Source organism: Macaca thibetana, chromosome 14 (genome assembly GCF_024542745.1).
Source record: "Macaca thibetana thibetana isolate TM-01 chromosome 14, ASM2454274v1, whole genome shotgun sequence".
NCBI lineage: Eukaryota > Metazoa > Chordata > Mammalia > Primates > Cercopithecidae > Macaca > Macaca thibetana.
In genome coordinates, this window is record NC_065591.1 from 62880945 (window position 1) to 62899373 (window position 18429).

The 18429-nt window shown below is 40.3% G+C and overlaps 2 protein-coding genes and 1 pseudogene across 3 annotated transcripts in view; 2 read left to right on the forward strand and 1 right to left on the reverse strand.

The window, feature by feature from the left end:
* Positions 1 to 18429, forward strand: part of RHOG (ras homolog family member G) — a 1041648-nt gene that overhangs the window by 735860 nt on the left and 287359 nt on the right. The window lies entirely within an intron of this gene.
* Positions 701 to 1654, forward strand: LOC126935139 (olfactory receptor 52B2-like; annotated as a pseudogene).
* Positions 8819 to 18429, reverse strand: part of RRM1 (ribonucleotide reductase catalytic subunit M1) — a 46887-nt gene continuing 37276 nt past the window's right edge. For both annotated transcript variants that reach the window (XM_050756130.1, XM_050756132.1), the window contains 5 exons: positions 17281 to 17357; positions 13981 to 14116; positions 12734 to 12829; positions 11129 to 11317; positions 8819 to 9499 (listed from right to left, as the gene is read on the reverse strand). In XM_050756130.1, the coding sequence (XP_050612087.1) occupies positions 9311 to 9499; positions 11129 to 11317; positions 12734 to 12829; positions 13981 to 14116; positions 17281 to 17357 (687 nt within the window). In that variant the 3' untranslated portion in view covers positions 8819 to 9310. The remainder of the gene's footprint in view (positions 9500 to 11128; positions 11318 to 12733; positions 12830 to 13980; positions 14117 to 17280; positions 17358 to 18429) is intronic.

The window sequence follows — 18429 nt, forward strand, 5'->3', positions numbered from 1 at the left end:
GAAAGCAAACTCATCATCCATGACACTGAGGACAAGGCCAGGCAGGAGGCACCACAGCCAATCTGCAAGGACTTAGGAAGGAAGCAGTCTCTGCAGCCTGTTTCTTGTGATCCAGGAAGACCAGAATTCTTCCTCAGCAACTTCCATCTCTCCTTGCCACAGTGTGTCCCAAGCACACAAGTGATGCCATCATTCCCAGCTGGTTCTTCTCTCCCTGTTAAGCCCCACTTGGGCTTTCCCAGTCTCCTTGGGTCAAAGATTCTTCAAATACTTCCTCTGAATCAAGAATCTTTTCTCTTAACCTTTCTTGTATTGTCTCTGGCTGTCACTTTTTCCCCTGTATATACTACACCTACTTCTCCTCCTAATCTTTTACTCAGTAAATATCTGGAACATCACAAGTAAACAAGTATCTTGTAAGTTTACATTTCACACACATAAGGCCAAGAGCTCCCTGGGGACAAGGATTGTCTTGTTCAACTGTGTAGTTCCCACAATACCTGGCTTAGTACTTCTCTGTGCCCCAAAGGAATACATACATGAAGAAGTGGGCTTTCATCACAAATTCCTCAGGGTCTACAACAGAAATAGGCTTTTTAAACTGACCATTTTGTTCTAACAGTCTCTGATCCCCACTCCAGCTGAAGGTGCTTGTATTTCCATCCTCACCCATTAGCTGGCCAGCCCAGGGCCAAAGCTAATGGGTGAGGATGGAAATACAAGCACCTTCAACATCTGCTACACCAACTTCTTCCTGGTGGGTTTCTCTGGACTACGAGAGTGGTGGCCCCTCCTGGTCCTGCCTCTTGTCTTCCTCTATGTGACCATCATCTCTGTCAAAGCCCTGGTCATCCACATGGTGGTTGCCCAGCAACATCTGCATCAGCCTATGTATATGCTCATCACTCTGCTCCTGGCTGTCAACATTTGTGCTGCCACAGCCATGATGCCTAAAATGCTGGAGGGCTTTGTGCATTATGCTAACCCCATATCGCTGCATGGCTGCCTGGCCCAGGTGTTCTTTATCTACTTCACCTTCCTCCTGGACTACAACCTCCTCTGGCCATGGCCCTGAACTGCTACGTGGCCATCTGCCACCCACTCTGCTATTCTGACCTGATGACCTCCCAGCTGCTGGGACTGCTGGCCATTCTTGCCTTGACATAGAGCCTGGGAGTGGCAGTACCCTTGGTGGTGCTAACTGCAAAAGACCGATTCTGCTGGACAGCAGTGATTCGACACTTCACCTGTGAGTACATTGCACTGCTGAGCATAGCTTGTGGAGACCTGACCTTCAACTGGCTGGGGCTGGCTATGTGGTTGGTCACTGTAACCTCTGATCTGGCCCTGCTGGGGACCTCCTACACCTACATCATCTATGCTGCCTTCCGGATCTCTTCTTGGGGAGCCCAAGCCAAGGCCTTACACATGTGTGGCTCCCACTTATTGGTCATCCTCACCATCTACCTCTCTGGTCTTTCCACTTCCATCATCTTCTGAGTAGCCAAGACTGTGTCCCAGGATGTCCAGAATCTACTCAGTGCCATATACTTGCTGCTTCCAGGGGCCTTGAATCCTGTCATTTACATCGTGAGTACTAGGGAGATCCAGCAACATGGAGGAAAGATGCTCTGTGGAAAGGAAACAGCTTAGAAGGCTGGGGAGAAGCCAAAGAGGCTGCAGAACATGAGAGTGGAAACTGCCAGGGTGAGAGGACTTTACTAACTTGGGAAGTTGAGGCTATGATCTCTGAGAAGAGATAAGCAGGCAGTACTCAGGGACAGGCTCAAATTTCCTCAGCAGATTATGGGCTCAACAATAGGTTCCCTCTTGGTCAACTGTTGCTTGTTAAATTCTTAGAATGTTCTTTGCTTTCATACCCAGTAATAAAATTGCATTTACCTATCTATCCTTCTTAGTTTATTTTCTCCGTCCTCTTTCTCCCAAATCCTGAGAAAGTCCCAACTAATATCTAGATGTATGGGGCTTCACTAAGGGAGTCTTATAGAGCAAGTCATACACAGACCACAACCTGCCTGCCCTAAACATCTAGTCTGAAACAAATAAACAGACAGGCACTTCCCTAGGGCCCAGTCTCTCCCAAACATAGCCTAAGCTTGACATGAAGTTTATTCTGACCTAATACACAGGTCAGCCTGAGGCTTCCAGTCTAATTCAGGTAGCAGGCTGGGTTCTAGAGTCCAGTCAGTCCCAAACACAGGTTTCCTGAGATCCCACAGCTGTACAGGCACACAGGTCAGGTTTACCCTGTGATGTCCAGTCTAACCCACACAAATAGGTCAGGTCCTGCCCAAGGGTCCCCAGTCTGTTATACACCCAGACCACCTTCTTCAGGGTCCCAGTCTGACCCAAAGACCAGAGTAGACTCTACCCTGGGGAATCCAAACTCAACCAAACACACAGATCAGATTTTGAGGCCTCCATGCTGACCTCAGGCACACAGATAGGGTCCTGCACTGGAGCCCAAGTCTGACCCAAAGACCAGACTAAGCCCTGATCTGGGATCCAGATCCAAGTTGGAACCAAAGCTCTAGTTAGGCCATTCTTCCCTTGACAGCCAATGTGATCTACCTAAAAGCTAACTCCTGCTTAAAAGACTTCTACAGCTCTGGCTGGACACAGTGGCTCACACCTGTAATCCCAGCACTTTGGGAGGCCAAGGCAGGCAGATCACTTGAGGCCAGGAGTTTGAGATCAGCCTGGCCAACATGGCGAAAGCCCGTCTCTACCAAAAATACAAAAATTAACCCGGTGTGGTAGCGTGTGCCTGTAGTCCTGGCTACTTGGAAGGCTGAGGCAGGAGAATCACTTGAACCCAGGAGGCAGAGGCTGCAGTGAGCCAAGATCGAGCCACTGCACTCCAGCCTGGGCAACAGAGCGAGACTCTGTCTCAAAATTAAAAAACAACAATAACAAAAAACAACTCCCACAGCTCCTCATCATTTACGGAAGGGAAGAGTGTTCAGGTAATGTTCCAGAAAAGGGCTGTGGTGCCTGCACACTGCACAGAATCATCTACTAAACAAGCCTGAGTTTTCTCTTCCTCTGTCAGTTGATCATAGGGAACTCCCCATGAGGCCATAGGTATAGGCTGAGGAAGAAAAGGCAGTGTAGCAGAATTGGAGACCTCAGGCTTTTGGGTCACTTCTTCATGGTCACTTGTGCCTTCAGGGTTTGCTTGATACTGATTTTGTATATATCACTTCCATTTGATGATGGACTGCTGCTGTGCATGCTCAGCTTTATGGCAAGTTGAATCAGACAACAGCCAGCTCAAGTCACATGGTAATGTTGTGGTGCATGGTTAAGTGTTCAGTCTCTACTAAGGCAAACCAAAAGCTGTTTCTCAAAAGGAGAGTAGTTATGCACAGGGGATGATGGCAGGGCTTTGATCCAAAATCCTAAGCACCTGTCCTGTGATTCACTTACAGGGGTCTGCCAAAGGCTCCAATAAGCATCTCTATCTGCCATGGCCACTTCAAGCACCACTGGATCTGAGGGATCAGATGGCCCAAGTAGCAGAGAAACTTCCCTGGCAGCCTGGACCTGTGGCAGTGCTATCTCTTGTTCTGGGCCCCAGAACTAGCAGCTTTTGGTAAACAGGATGGAGTAGCATGCCCCAGTGTGCTGCTCCAAATGAAACCTAAATTCAATGGGAGTAATTAGATTTCAGAGTGGCATATGGAGGCACTCGATTGCCATAACCAAGCTGGAAATGGTTACCATTTTTTACCTCCAAGACTCAAAGAGGTACACTAAGTATCATGCCTCTTTCTTGCTTGTAGGAGGGTCAGATGCAACAACTTATCCTTCACCTTAGAAAGGGTATCTCGAAATGCCTCACACTAGATGCCTAGAAATTGTCCTATGTAGAAGGTGGTCCTGAATTTTAGTGAGATTTCCCACCTTCTGACATGCAAGTATTCTACCAATGAGTCTAGAGTAGTCACTACTTCTTGCTCACAGGTCCAATTGATATAATGTCACCAATGTATTGGACCAGAGTGATCTCTTGTGGAACAGAAAGCTGATCAAAATCCTGTAAACTAAACTATGATGTAGGTTTGGAGAGTTTATATACCCATGAGGCAGGACAGTGAAGGTGTATTGCTGGTCTTGCTGGCTGAAAACAAACTTGTTTCAGGTAGTCTTTACTAAGGGGTATGAAGAAAAAAGCATTTGCCAGATCAATAGCTGCATACCAGGTACGAGGATATGTGTTAATTTGCTCAAGCAATAGAACTGCCTCTGGTTGGAGTCATCACCCAGTTAAGCTTATGATAATCTATTCTTTCTCCAAAATCCATATCTTCTGCAAAGGCCAGACAGGTGAGTTGAATAGGGATGGAGTGGAAATTATTTCTGCATACTTTAAGACCTTGATGGTGGCACTAATTTCTGGCATCCTTCCAGGAATGCAATATTGATTTTGGTTTATCATTTTCCTAGGTAGAGGCAGTTCTAGTGGCTTCCACTTGAACTTTCCCACTATTATAGCCCTCACTCAAGTCAGAGAACCAATATGGTTGGTTCTCTGTGTCTGAGTGTATCTATTCCAATTATGCATTCCCAAACTGCATAGTGAAATAACCACAGGATGGTTTCAGGGATCCCTGGAGCCACTGTGAGACAGACTGGAGCTAAAACTCCATTGATCACCTGATCTCCATAAGCTCCTACTCCAATTGGAAGACCACAGTGACATTTTAGTTACCTGGAACTAGTGTCAGCTTAGAGTCTGTGTCCAGTAATCTTCAAAAGGTTTGATTATCTTTTTCCCAATGTAGTTACTAGTAAAAGGCCATAGATCTTTCTGGGAAAGGCTGGGAGAAAGATTTAACAGTATATATCTTTGACAGTGCAGTGGGATCCTTCCTCAAGGGGACTTGGTCTCCCTTTCATTTGAGGGGTTCTGGGTCTGTAAACCAGTTCAAATCTGGGAATTGATAGAGGGGCCATAATTCTGGTTTTATTATTCAAATTAGATTTGTTCACTTAACCTAAAACTCTTCTGCTTATATAGATCAAGTTAGAATTTAATAGATTCCCCACGTATTTCACCTCGAGGAATTCCATGATCACCTAGCCAAACCATATCTCTGTGAGTCAGACTTGTTTTTTTGTGTTTTGTTTGTTTGTTTGTTTTTGGAGACAGAGTCTTGCTCTGTCACCTAGGCTGGAGTGCAGTGGCACCATCTCAGCTCACTGAAGCCTCTGCCTCCTGGGTTCAAGCAATTCTCCTGCCTCAGCCTCCCAAGTAGCTGGGACTACAGATGCGCACCACCACACCAGGTTAATTTTTGTATTTTTGGTAGAGACAGGCTTTCACCATGTTGGCCAGGCTGATTTCAAACTCTTGGCCTCAAGTGATCTGCCCACCTTGGCTTCCCAAAGTGCTGGGATTACAGGTGTGAGCCACTGCGTCTGGCCTAGTCAAACAATTCTGATTGCTGCTTTAACTCTGCTGTCCATTACAGTAACCATTTGAACTACTTCCTCTATAGTATACCAAGGCAGGACTGGCATTTCAACTTCATTTAGGGCAAATTTTGGTTCATGTTTCAACCAAGCAACCAACCAGCTAGAGCAGGATCTTTTTGATCCGCCATGCTGCAATATTAAATCCAAAATCTCTGCTTTGTGGGCCCCTATCAATAAACACTGCCTGATCCAACTTTATGTTCCTTCCACCATTATTACGTACCCTAATATCCATTTCCACACATATTCTCAAATGGGAAGAGTCATGTAGTTCTTTTTGAGTGTAGCACACCTCCTATATCTCACTTAGTACCTCACCTTTGGGGCCTGCTGGGACTTGGATCTAGTTACAGGTTTAGAAGGAAAGAGGGGTGGTCAGGGTGGGTCCTGAGGACAATCAGCAGAGTCCTGTAAGGCAATTATCTCAGAGGAAGACATTAGTTTCCTCAGGGAAAGCAGTTAATGTCAATTAGATATAATCCGATTGGGTAAATCAGTTATCTCTGCTTCTACTGGCAATGAAGACTCATCAGAATTTAGAGATTCAATATTACCAGCTTCATCAGGATCTTCCCATGAGTCATCATTCCAATTTTCATGATCCCATTCATTCCCAGTCAATATCCTCACTTTAGTAGCAAAGGTACCCTGCAAGGCTGGGAATTCAATTTGCATTGTAACTCAGGCACTTGCAAAATGAGATTCTGGGTTTGGTTTCAGAAATCTCAATTCTGCAGCTACAGAAGGTAAAGTTTCTTTCAAATCAGACAGACAAATGTTCAGGTCTAGTACTTAAGTTGAGAATTCAAATCCCTGAAGTCATCCTTTTCTTTCTCCAATTTACCCAGTGCAATTAAGAGCAAGCAGCCAATCTTATTAGTTTGACAAAAAGGTTTGAAGGTATACATATATCTCTGTCAAAACATTAACTGAACATGCACTAAAGGAACAAAGACTTTGGCGATCATACGTGATAAAGAATAGTCTCTGCAAAATTAGTTTGGGCTGGGCACTGTGGCTCACACTTGTAATGCCAGCTCTTTAGGGGGCTGAGGTGGGTGGATCAGTTGAGGCCAAGAGTTCAACACCAGCCTGGCCAACATAGTGAAACCCCATTTCTACTAAAAACACAACAAATAGCCAGACATGACGGTGCACACCTGTAATCTCAGCTACTCTGGGGACTAAGGCATAAGAATTGCCTGAATCCAGAGGCAGAGGATGCGGTTAGCCGAGATCACACCACTGCATTCTGGCCTGGGTGACACAGCGAGACACTGTCTTAAAAAAAAAGTTTGGAAATGTCTCAAATGGAATACTACAATCTTCAACATAGCAATGAAACAAAAAACAGTAAGCTCTGGAGTAGAAGAATCTGATTACTGGAGTTACCTCATTATAATAGTCAATTTCAACAACAAAAATCACAAGGCATACAAAATAAAAGAAAGAAAACATGGCCCATTCAAAGTAACAAGAAAAAATGACAGACACCATCCCTGAGAAAGCCAAGACATTGGATTTACTCAACAAAGACATTAAAACAACTGTATTAAATATACTCAAAGAGCTAAAGGAAAAGATGAACAAATAAATAAAGGAAATCAGAAAAACAATTATTAACAAAATCAGAATATCAACAGAGACAAAAATTACAAAGAAGAATAAAAATTCTGGAGTTGAAAGAATAACTGAAATGAAAAATTCACTAGAGGAGCACAATAGATTTGAGCAGGAAGAAGAGAGAATCAGAAAACTGGAAGATAGGACACTGAAATTATCAAGTCTGGGAATAGAAAGAAAAAATAAAGAAAAGTAAATAACGCCTAACAGACCTATGGAAGACCATGAAGTTGACCAATAGATGCACTATGGAAGTCCCTATAAGGAGAGAGAAAGGGGAAGAAAAATTATCTAAATAATGGCCAAAAACAACCCAAATTTAACAAAAGACGTGAATCTACAAATCCAGTAAGCCCAGTAAGTCCCAAGTAGGATAAAGATAAACTCAGAGACCCACACCAAGACACATTATAATGAAATTGTCAAGTCACTAAGATGGCTATTATAAAAAATATGAGCTGGGTGTGGTGACTCACACCTGTAACCCCAAGACTTTGAGGGGCTGAGATGGGAGGATTGTTTGCGCCCAGGAGATTGAGGCTGCAGTGAGCTATGATGGTACCACTGCACTCCAGCCTGGGCAACAGAGCAAGACCTTGTCTCAAAAAACAAAACAAAACAAAAACAAAAATATAAAAAATAAGTGTTGGTGAAGATGTGGAGAAAATGGTACCCTATTGTATTGCTGGTGGAAATGTAAAATAATGTAGCTGCTATGGAAAAGTTTGGTAGTTCCTCAAAAAGTTAAAGATAGAATTACCATAATTTCCAGCAACTGTATACATACCCACACATACCCACGTATACCCCTGTATACATACCCAAACGAATTGAAAGCAGGAACTCAATAGATACTTTTAAGCCAGTGTTCACAACAGCATTAGTCAAAATTCCTTAAAAGGAGGAAAGAACCCAAATGTCCATCAAAAGATAAGTGGATTAACAAAGTGTGGTAGCCTAGGTGTGGAGACTCATGCATGTAATTCCAGCACTTTGGGAGGCTGAGTCAAGTAGATCCTCTGAGACCAGCCTGGCCAACATGGTGAAACCCTGTCTCTACCAAAAATACAAAAATTATCCTGGCATGGTGGCATGCACCTATAGTCCCAGCTACTTGGGAAGCTGAGACACAAGAATCACTTATCAGTTGAACCCAGGATGTAGACGCTGTAGTGAGCCAAGCCAAGATCGTACAGCCTGGATGACAGAGCAAGACTGTCTCAAAAAAAAAAAAAAAAAAGTGTGGCATACATAAAGAATGAAATTTGGATACATGCTATAAACTGTGAAAACATTATGCTAAATGAAATAAGCCAGACATGTATTCCATTTATATGAGGTACCTAGAATAGGCATATTCATAGAGACAGAAAGTAGAATAGAAGTCACCAGGGACTTAGGGGCAGGGAAATGAGGAGTTAAGGTTCTTATTGATACAGAGTTTCTGTTTGGGATGATGAAGTTCGGGAAACAAATAGTGGTGATGGTAGTATAACACTGTGAATGTGCTTAAGTCACTGAATTGTATGTTTAAACATAGGTAAAATGGTAAATTGTATGTTATGTATATTTCACTACAAGAAAAAGAAAAAGAAAAAGGCATAATTTCCTCCCCGAATTCTCAAAGAACAGAAAATTTTTTTTCAAATTTGACTTTTTTATGAAAGTAAACGACAAAATTAATCTCATACAATCACTTAGAAATGTTTAGCTTTATTTCAGAATAACCTATAGGACCATATCCAAATAAAGGTCCTATCAGTACTTCTCAAGAGTTATCACTCAGTTTTGCTTCTAGAGACCCACCAGTCAAAGCAGTAAAACTAAATCTCCTTAACAAAACTGAAGTCATCAGAAAATCAGTGCTAAAGGGGTGATGAAACTTTACTTAATCACTCCCTGTATGCAAGAAGACTTATTGCATTCCTAAAACTTCTACTTTGATTCCCAATATATCTGTTTTTTTTTTCTTTTTTTCAAAAGCATCATTTTGGTGAAAATTCCAATATATGAGTTTAAAAAAAAAAATCATTATCATCGTAACAGTACTTTAAATCAATTATTCCTTTTGCCTGCAACAGGGTCCAGCAAAGCCTTACCACCTCAAGCAAAATCCACTACACCTATCTATGCTCAAGAAGTAGTTTGGCTACTGAAGACTTGCTGGTCTCTTCCAAGCCTTTCCTCAGGATCCACACATCAGACATTCATCTCTATTCTCCAAAGAGCACACCATGGCTGCTGTGTTCCTCTCCTTCTCTTCTTCCTCCTTTGATATCTTTTCCTTATCTTTTAGCTTCTCCTTATTTAGAGTGAACTGGATTGGATTAGCCGCTGGTCTTGTCCTTAAATAATACATCCCAGTCTTCAAACCCTATAAGGAAAGTAAAGACAATGATTAGGAGAAACTCTGTGAGAATACTAGACATTCCTGGCTGGGCGCTGTGGCTCACACCTGTAATCCCAGCACTTTGGGAGGCCAATGTGGGTGGATCACTTGAGGTCAGGAGTTTGAGACCAGCCTGGCCAATATGGTGAAACCCCATCTCTACTAAAAATAAAAAATTACCCAAGAGGGGTATTGCATGCCTGTAAATTTCAGCTACTTAGGAGGCTGAGGTTGCAGTGAGCCAAGATTGTACCACTGTACTCCAGCCTGGGCAACAGAGCAAGACTCTGTCTAAAAAAATATAAAATAAAATAAAATAATAATATTAAAATAAAATAAAATAAAATGCATTCCTGGCCAGGCGCAGTGACTAACACCTGTAATCCTAGCACTTTGGGAGGCCGAGGCAGGTGAATTGCTTGAGACCAGCCTGGCCAATATGGCAAAACCCCATCTCTATTAAAAATACAAAAATTAGCTGGGCGTGGTAGCACACGCCTGTGATCCCAGCTACTCAGGAGGCTAAGACATGAGAATCGCTTGAACCCAGGACAGAGGTTGCAGTGAGCCGAGATCACGCCACTGTACGCCAGCCTGGGCAACAGAGTGAGTCTCTGTCTCAAAATACATACATATATACATACATACTTACAGACAGACAGACATAAAATAAAACACATTCCCATGAACCAGATCAAACCTTTTTTAAACTTGGAATTCTATCTCCTCTAGGAGTACTCTCAAAAATGCTTTGCGAGTCAGATAGAAATACCCTGTTCTTTTCACCCCTAAAACAGGCTTATCTCTTTGGAAAGGTCAAACATTTTTATTCTTTTGTCTTTGTTTTTATGTATATGACTTCCAAGTTTGCCCAAGACAACATGTCTGCCTTAGGTTATAACTATTTAGAGAGCTAGACTGTGTCTCTGTATAACAACAGACTAAAAGACTTCAAAGATAAAGATCATCATCTTCTATTCAGTATCCTCAGTGCTGGCACCTACTGGATGTTCAATAAATGTTAAATTAAAAAACAAATTTATAATTCTACTTAAATACCCAATACATTATCAGGGAATAAGAACATAATCTAAAATTACCGACTTTACAGCTGGCAATGACTAGGCTAAGTAATCTGGCTTTCACTTTATAAAGTGAGAAAACAATGGATGTTTTCGAATAGTGGGTTGAGGTGTGCAAAGTTTTATTTGAGGAATGGTGGTAATGCACACAAAATGGCTGGGAGCAGAGATATTAGAAGGAATAAGGTCAGTTTAGAATAACAGCAGCAGAAAAGGAAGGAAGATATTTAAGAAATAATACAAAGGAACAGTCAACATAACTTGGTAATTATACAGAGAGTAAAGGAAGGAAAGGATCACAGGTAACTCCAAGTTTTCAAACCTAAGAAGGAAATAAACCTAACAGAAACAAGAAAATCCAAGGCAAGACCTTGATCTGGTACAAAAACCATCGGCTGGTTTTAATATTCTGGATTTGAACTTAAAGAACTTCTAGGTGATAATATTTAATGGGTGGCTAGAACATAAAATCATTCCAATGCCAAAATATCTCAAGCTGGCAATTAAGTCCTCCTTGATATTCTCTACCAACCTGCTTCCAGCCGTAGAAGTGCATACTAGTGAGTTTGCCATAGTTAGGCTCAGCAATGTGGATATTCAAAGATTGGCTTTGATCAATGAAAGCACCTCTCTCAGCTGCCATCTTGAGAACGGTTTTCTGAGAGATTTCCCACACAGTTTTATAAAGTTGCTTCAGGTCATCAGGAATTTCTGGTATGCTCTAAAGAAAGAAAACCAAATGTTTACTTTACTCCAGTTAAAGAAAGCAGTGTGTAATTAATAGTGACACAAGGTTTGACCCTGGTTTTACTTCCTTCCAGATCTGACCTTACTATTCAGTATCATATGATATGATCCTTATCAAGTTTACCAAGACTATTTAGGAAGTTGAACAAAACCCCATCTAACCAACCAAATATCAATCTGGTGACAGTAATTTCAGCATCCCTTTTTTGTTGGTTTTTGATTTCCAATATATCTGTTTTTGAGAATTAAAAATTGGTTTATGACCCAAACATTCATTCTTCTAGAGGCACTTAAAGAAAGGAAAAGTCAGAGCTAAGCAGCAATAAATGACCCTTGAGTTTTGCAGAAAACACAAAAACCAAGGGCTGTAATTCACAGGGATCAAGGTAAGCAATGAGATAAAACCCTTTAAATAAGCTAGGATTCCAAACTCCCTTTGGAATCCAAATAAATCAGGTTTTCTTAGGTCTAGGGTTAACTTTCATTAAAACACACAGACTAGCTAATGCTAATTTCTGTCATCAAATATGGAACTGTTATAGGACTCATCATCTGTGTTGCTAAGCAGACCAACATTTAGCCAGACACCTCTATCTGCAAATAAATGCCTCTTGACTCTTAGTTGCAAATATTTACACTATTTGTGACTCTGTCTTTTGGACTATCAGTCCTCAACCATGATTTTTAAGTAAGCTTGACTCTCTTAATTTCAGTCTATCGATGATCCCCCAAATTTTGATGTACTTTGGAATCACCAAAAGAATCTTTAAAAAGTATTAATGTCTGAGACCAGGCACGGTGGCTCATGCATGTAATCCTAGCACTCTGGGAGGCCAAGGCAGGCGGATCACCTGAGGTCAGGAGCCTGGCCAACATGGTGAAACCCCGTCTCTACTAAAACTATAAAAATCAGCCGGGCATGGTGGCAGGCACCTGTAATCCCAGCTACTTGGGAGGCTAAGGCAGGAGAATCGTTTGAACCCAGGAAGCAGAGGTTGTAGTGAGCCATGATCCCACCACTGCACTCCAGCCTGGGCAACAGAGACTTTGTCTCAAAAAAAAAAAAAATTGATGTCTGGCTCCTGCTCCTAAACATTTAATTGGTAAAGAATGCAACCTAAGCTTCAGAATTTTAAAAGTTCCCCAATTGATTCTAAGATGCAGAAAAATTGAGTACTACTATTTTATATTATTGCATAAAAACAAGATGGTAAGGGCTATGTAAAGATGTGTACAATCCTAGCACAACAATGAAGAGGTGAACACAGCTACATAAGCAAAGCCTAGATGAACACAATGAAGTTATTTTCTCCATTGTCTGGCATGAGTGAGGAGGTACCACAATGTCCAACTCAGCCCCTGCAGAGCACATTTCATTTTCATTCTATACCTGAATAGAGCCATTGCATGCAATAATCTGGTTTTTCATCTCTTCATGCCATAGGCCCCGCTCAGTAAGATCTTTCAATAAGTGAGGATTTACAATCTGAATGGAAAAGCAGAAAATATATGAAGAAATAAACAACAGTGACAGCTTAGAAAAGACTACAGCTTTGAAGCTTAAACTAAAATCACTTAAGAATTATTTAATGCTAGATTGCTTGGTAAATTCTATTTTTATAAAAATGAGACATCAATGCCACCACACAAAAGCTATATTCCTTTAAGATCTTGACATCTGTTATTCAAGAAACAATATAATTAGCCAGGCATGGTGGCGCAGCACGCCTGTAATCCCAGCTACTTGGGAGGCTGAGGCATGGGAATTGCTTGAACCCGGGAGGCAGAGGTTGCAGTGAGCCAAGATCACACCACTGCACTCCAGCCTGGGTGACAAAGTGAGACACTTTCTCAAAAACAACATCATCAACAACAAAAACATTGTGGTGTGGTAATCATTATATAATATATACACATATCAAATCATTATACTGTATATCTTGGATTTATACACAATTTTTATTGTCAATTATACCTTAATAAAGCCGAAAAAATATTTTAGTTAAAAAAGAAACATACAGCATTTGCAAAAGTGAAAAGAATAGCGTCTAAGATGGGTAAATCTATAAATACTTAGGTTAAAAAAATTAGAAACGTATCCTTCTCAAACTTTACAGAACTTTATTTCAAGATATCTGGAAATTCACAAATAGTCTTTTAAATTGAGGTTCTCAAACCCTAGCTACACATAAGAATTACCTGGGAACCTTAAAAACAAAGAAACAAAACCACTGGTCTCACCCACCATAAATTCTAATTGGTAACCAAGTCTGAAAACCACTGCCTTAAATGATACTTCTTTACATATTTTGAGTATCCTAACTTAAGCATCTGGGGGAAGTTATACAATACATCACTATGATTACATAATGATTAAACATTATGTTAACTCTACTATCAACAACTTACTTTCATACTTGACCCTCAGTAATTCATTTTTTCAATAGATTATTTATTAAATGCCTATTGTGCTGAAATATTAATAACAAATAATAATATTGGAGATGAAGATGACTCTCTTTATCAAAGCTTTGCACCCAAACTAAGAAAATGGGCAAATTAAACACGAGTGAGCATTTACTCCCAACATCAGGCTTTCAAAAAGTCTCCCTGTAGGGCTGGTTGTGAACTGCTCACCTGAAATTCTCCTGACAAGACTCTGCGAGTATAGATGTTGCTGGTGTAAGGTTCAATGGACTCATTATTCCCCAGGATCTGAGCAGTGGAAGCTGTAGGCATCGGGGCAATAAGTAAACTGTTTCTTATACCATACCTACAGAAAAGGAGATTATCAGGTACTAGTCCCAAAGCTACAATCTGCCAGGAAAGTAGTTACTTTAAGTCACTGTAGTAAATATAGATAAATGTAGTAAATGTAAATGTAACATCATACATGCATTGAACTCACATGTTGACTTTCAAATTAAACTACTACAGGCAGGCAATTCCACAGTATGGGTGCTATTATAGCTCCCTCTCCTCTTAAATGTCTGACTCCTAAACTGAATTAGTATAATTTTTATTGTTGGCAATCCTTATCATGCCATGATTTATGCCACTTGGACTGTGGCACTTAGGAATCATAACACTTGATACACTATCTTGCCTAGGGAAACATTCAAAGTGATGTTGAAGCGCTCCCCACCTGTATTAGGGTATGCTCATCCAACCCTCATTCTTTTCTAAGTGCCTATAAAATCACTGTGCTAGGCCCCTTCTGGAAAAATAATAATGAGAAAGTGGTCAGAATCAGACAAATATCACCGTAATTCTCCATTATCCTGTAAACAGGAAGAAATTATGCTCAAAGTATATTCTTCAATTATAAGTTCCTGGAAGAAGGTTAACATCTTTTGACAAATCAATGCCCAAGAGTACTTAAGAGAGAATATACTATCTGACACACTAAGAAATCTCCCAACTGCCCCTAGCTCACCTTCAAAGCTCAGCCTAACTGATACCAATTTTAAAACATCTTTCCTGATCAGGCAGGCACAAATACAAATGTCAAATACAAATATCTGCTCTGCAAACATTTTCTCTGACTTGTACCTTTCCATACACCTTAACTACTTGTCTTCTTAGTCTCAAGTTTTTAAAACACAAAGAGCCTGTATTTCCTACATTCTATACCTATGGATTCATAAGATGCTTAGCATACAGCCTCATATCCTGATGGAGTCTGTACAACTGGATATAGTTTGGCTGTGTCCCCACCCAAATCTCATCTTGAATTGTAGTTCCCATAATCCCCACGTGTTATGGGAGGGACCTGGTGGGAGGTAATTTAATCACGGAGGAGGTTACCCTCATGCTGTTCTCATGATAGTGAGTTCTCACAAGATCTGGTTTTATAGAGGGCTTTTCTCCCTTTATTCAGTACTTCACTTGCCGCCATATTAAAGAAGGACCTGTTTGCCTTCCCTTCTGCTATGATTGTAAGTTTCCTGAGGCCTCCCCAACCCTGCAGAACTGTGAGTCAATTAAACCTCTTTCCTTTATAAATTACCCAGTCTCAGGCAGTTCTTTATAACAGTGTGAGAACTGACTAATACAACTGGGTTCTCTACTTTTTAGTTTTTATTATCTTTTCATTTACTTTTTTTGGGGGGTGTTTCTCCACCTTACTCTGTCACTTTGTAGTGAGGTATCAAGCAAACCACCAACTATCTTCATGTCTTTACTGCCTCATCTGTAAAATAGCAACACCATCTGTCTACAGACAGGAAACTGTTGTGAAAAGTCATACATATATGATATATTCAAACTATGGAATTGTCTGTAATAATTAAAAACATTAGGTAGATCTACATGTACTAAAAGAGAAAGAGCTCCAAAATAAATCACTAAATAACAAGTCTCAAATACATCAAGTCTTTTTTTTTGAGACAGAGTCTCAGTCACCTAGGCTGGACTACAGTGCACAATGTCGGCTCCCTGTAATCTCCACCTCCTAGGTTCAAGTGATTCTCATGCCTCAGCCTCCCGAGTAGCTGGGATTACAGGCACGCGCCACCATGCCCAGCTAATTTTTGTATTTTTGATAGAGACGAAGTTTCGCCATGTTGCCCAAGCTGGTCTTGAACTTCTGATCTCAAGTGATCCGACCACCTCAGCCTCTCAAAGTGCTGGGATTACAGATGTGAGCCACGGTGCCCAGCCCAGAATACAAGTTTCATCACATTTATGTGACAAAACCGTGTGTGTGTACCTATCCGCAAATGTACTGAAAAAGATCTAGAAAAATACACTCCATTAACAAGGCTTATCTCTGGGAAAAAGAATAAGTTACTTTTTTGGTTTGTTTTCTGAGACAAATGGTTGGCAGAAGTATGAAGAAGGGCTTTTACTTTCTATTTTATTTCTGCATTTGAGCTTTATTAATAATAAATTTGTGTTCATATACTAATTTTGAAATTAGAAAAAAAAAGTCATGTATATAAAAAACTAGGCCATAGTATTTTGAGGGGGGAAAAATATATATATATATAAAAAAATATAGTACAGGTCCATTTTCTTAAAAGTTGAATTTCCCATGTAAATACACTCTTGGAAGTGTGTGTGTACTCTTGGAAGAAAACCGAAAGGATGATAAGATGCACACAGGGTTTCTGGGGGAGGCAGTATTAGTATAATTTTCATTTTCTCTTTCCAAATCTATGTTTTCCTAAATTTTCTAACATTTATTATTTGACTAGGAAAACAATTTTAATTTAACAATTTTAAGGCAAACAGTTATTTTTTTTAAAGAGCATTTTAAAGCTACTGCCTCATTCTCCAAATATTAATCACTTTGCATATGCATTAACCCATAAATGACAAAGTCATCACGATAGAAAACAAAAACAATTTGCTTTGTTATTCACTCTGCAAAACATTCTGCCTGCTTTCGAATCCATTATGCTTATTAATTTGAAAGGTCTACAAAAACTCAATTTTAAAACTTTTCTTTCCTATAGTTAAAACACATTACCCTCCAAAAACTCTTCCAAAATCCCTTATTCCTATGACAAAATCCCTTATTCCTATGACAATCAATTCAAACAAAAGCCATTTATATGGCCGATGTAACTAAATTGTGAAATAAATAAGAATCAAAAACATTTAAAAAAAAAAAAAGCATAGTTGGAAAAAAGCCTTAATGAGAAAGAAAATTACCTAATCTAGGTGTGTTAAGTTCCTAAAATAAGATCAACTAATAATAGCAATTCCTACCATGTACTGAAATGCTTTCATTGTGCCAAGCAACTTGCAGGTTGCTATATATAGATTATCTTACAAAGTTTTTTCCCAAATAGTTTTGTGAGATAGGCCATTTTAGCCCCATTTGTAATAAATGAGTTTAAGAAGTTAAAATGACATATCTAACTTCTGAAGATCCAGAAGGTGAACCTAAACCCTTCTGCCTTCAAAGCTACTTTACATCTCTTCACTTACTTTGCAATGTTCTCCTTGAGAAGGTTCCAGTCCCATAGGTCTGTAGGAGTAACATTCCACATATCATACTGAAGAATCTAAGGAATACACAACTCAAATTTATTCTACAGCAAGTTAAAACTATGAAAAAAAAAAAGACTAGCTGCCATGTCACCACATCCCAACAAATGCTGTCTTCTAATCGACCTCTATGAGGAATACAAGCTCCAGAGATTTTCCTGTACAAAATTCCATGTAGTCATATTGATCAGAAGCAGGCTAAGAAAACTGATTATCCCACATCATATCTACAAACCAGAAAACCCTAAAATTCATAAAAGCATGTGGCTGATACATTCTGTTTTTTTACAGTAAAAATGTTACTTTAACCTTGTCTTTCTTCAGTGCCTTCATCTGTCCCTTGATCTGTTTACTTAGCTAAAAACACCTATTTTCCTCTAATACCAGCAGGAATGTCAGAAATAAAATTAACATTTTATATAGAAAAGAATCATAGTACTGATAATAAAGGCAGTGAAGGCAGAATTCTAACACAGCTCCTCAGATTCCCACACCTTGGTGCACAGGCTATTTATAATCTCCACTTGAGCATGGACATGACTTGAGAATAGGATGGATGTCACTCCAGTGATTATGGCAAAGGTGAAAGGTTTCTGCAGATGTAATTAAGGTTGCAAATCAGCTGATTCTGAGTTAAATAAAAGGAAGATTATGCCAGGAGCAGTGACTCATACCTGTAATCCCAGCATTCTGGGAGGCCAAGGCAGGTAGATCACTTGAGGTCAAGAGTTCAAGACCAGCCTGGCCAACGTGGCAAAACCCCGTCTCTACTAAAAATACAAAAATTAGCCAGGCGTGGTGCAATACGCCTGTAATCTCAGCTACTCGGGAGACTTGAGACAGCAGAATCGCTTCAACCTGGGAAGCAGAGGTTGCAGTGATCTGAGATCACAGCACGCACTCCATCCTGGGTAACAAAGTGAAACTCTGTCTCAAAAAAAAAAAAAAGGGGGGGGTGGTGGAGGGGTGGCGGGGAGATTATCCTATGTGGACCTGATTTATTAGGCGAAACACTAAAAAGAGACTAGAGTATGCCCCTTTGGAATGAGAGATGGTCTCTCCCACTGGCCTTAAAGAAGCAAGATGCCG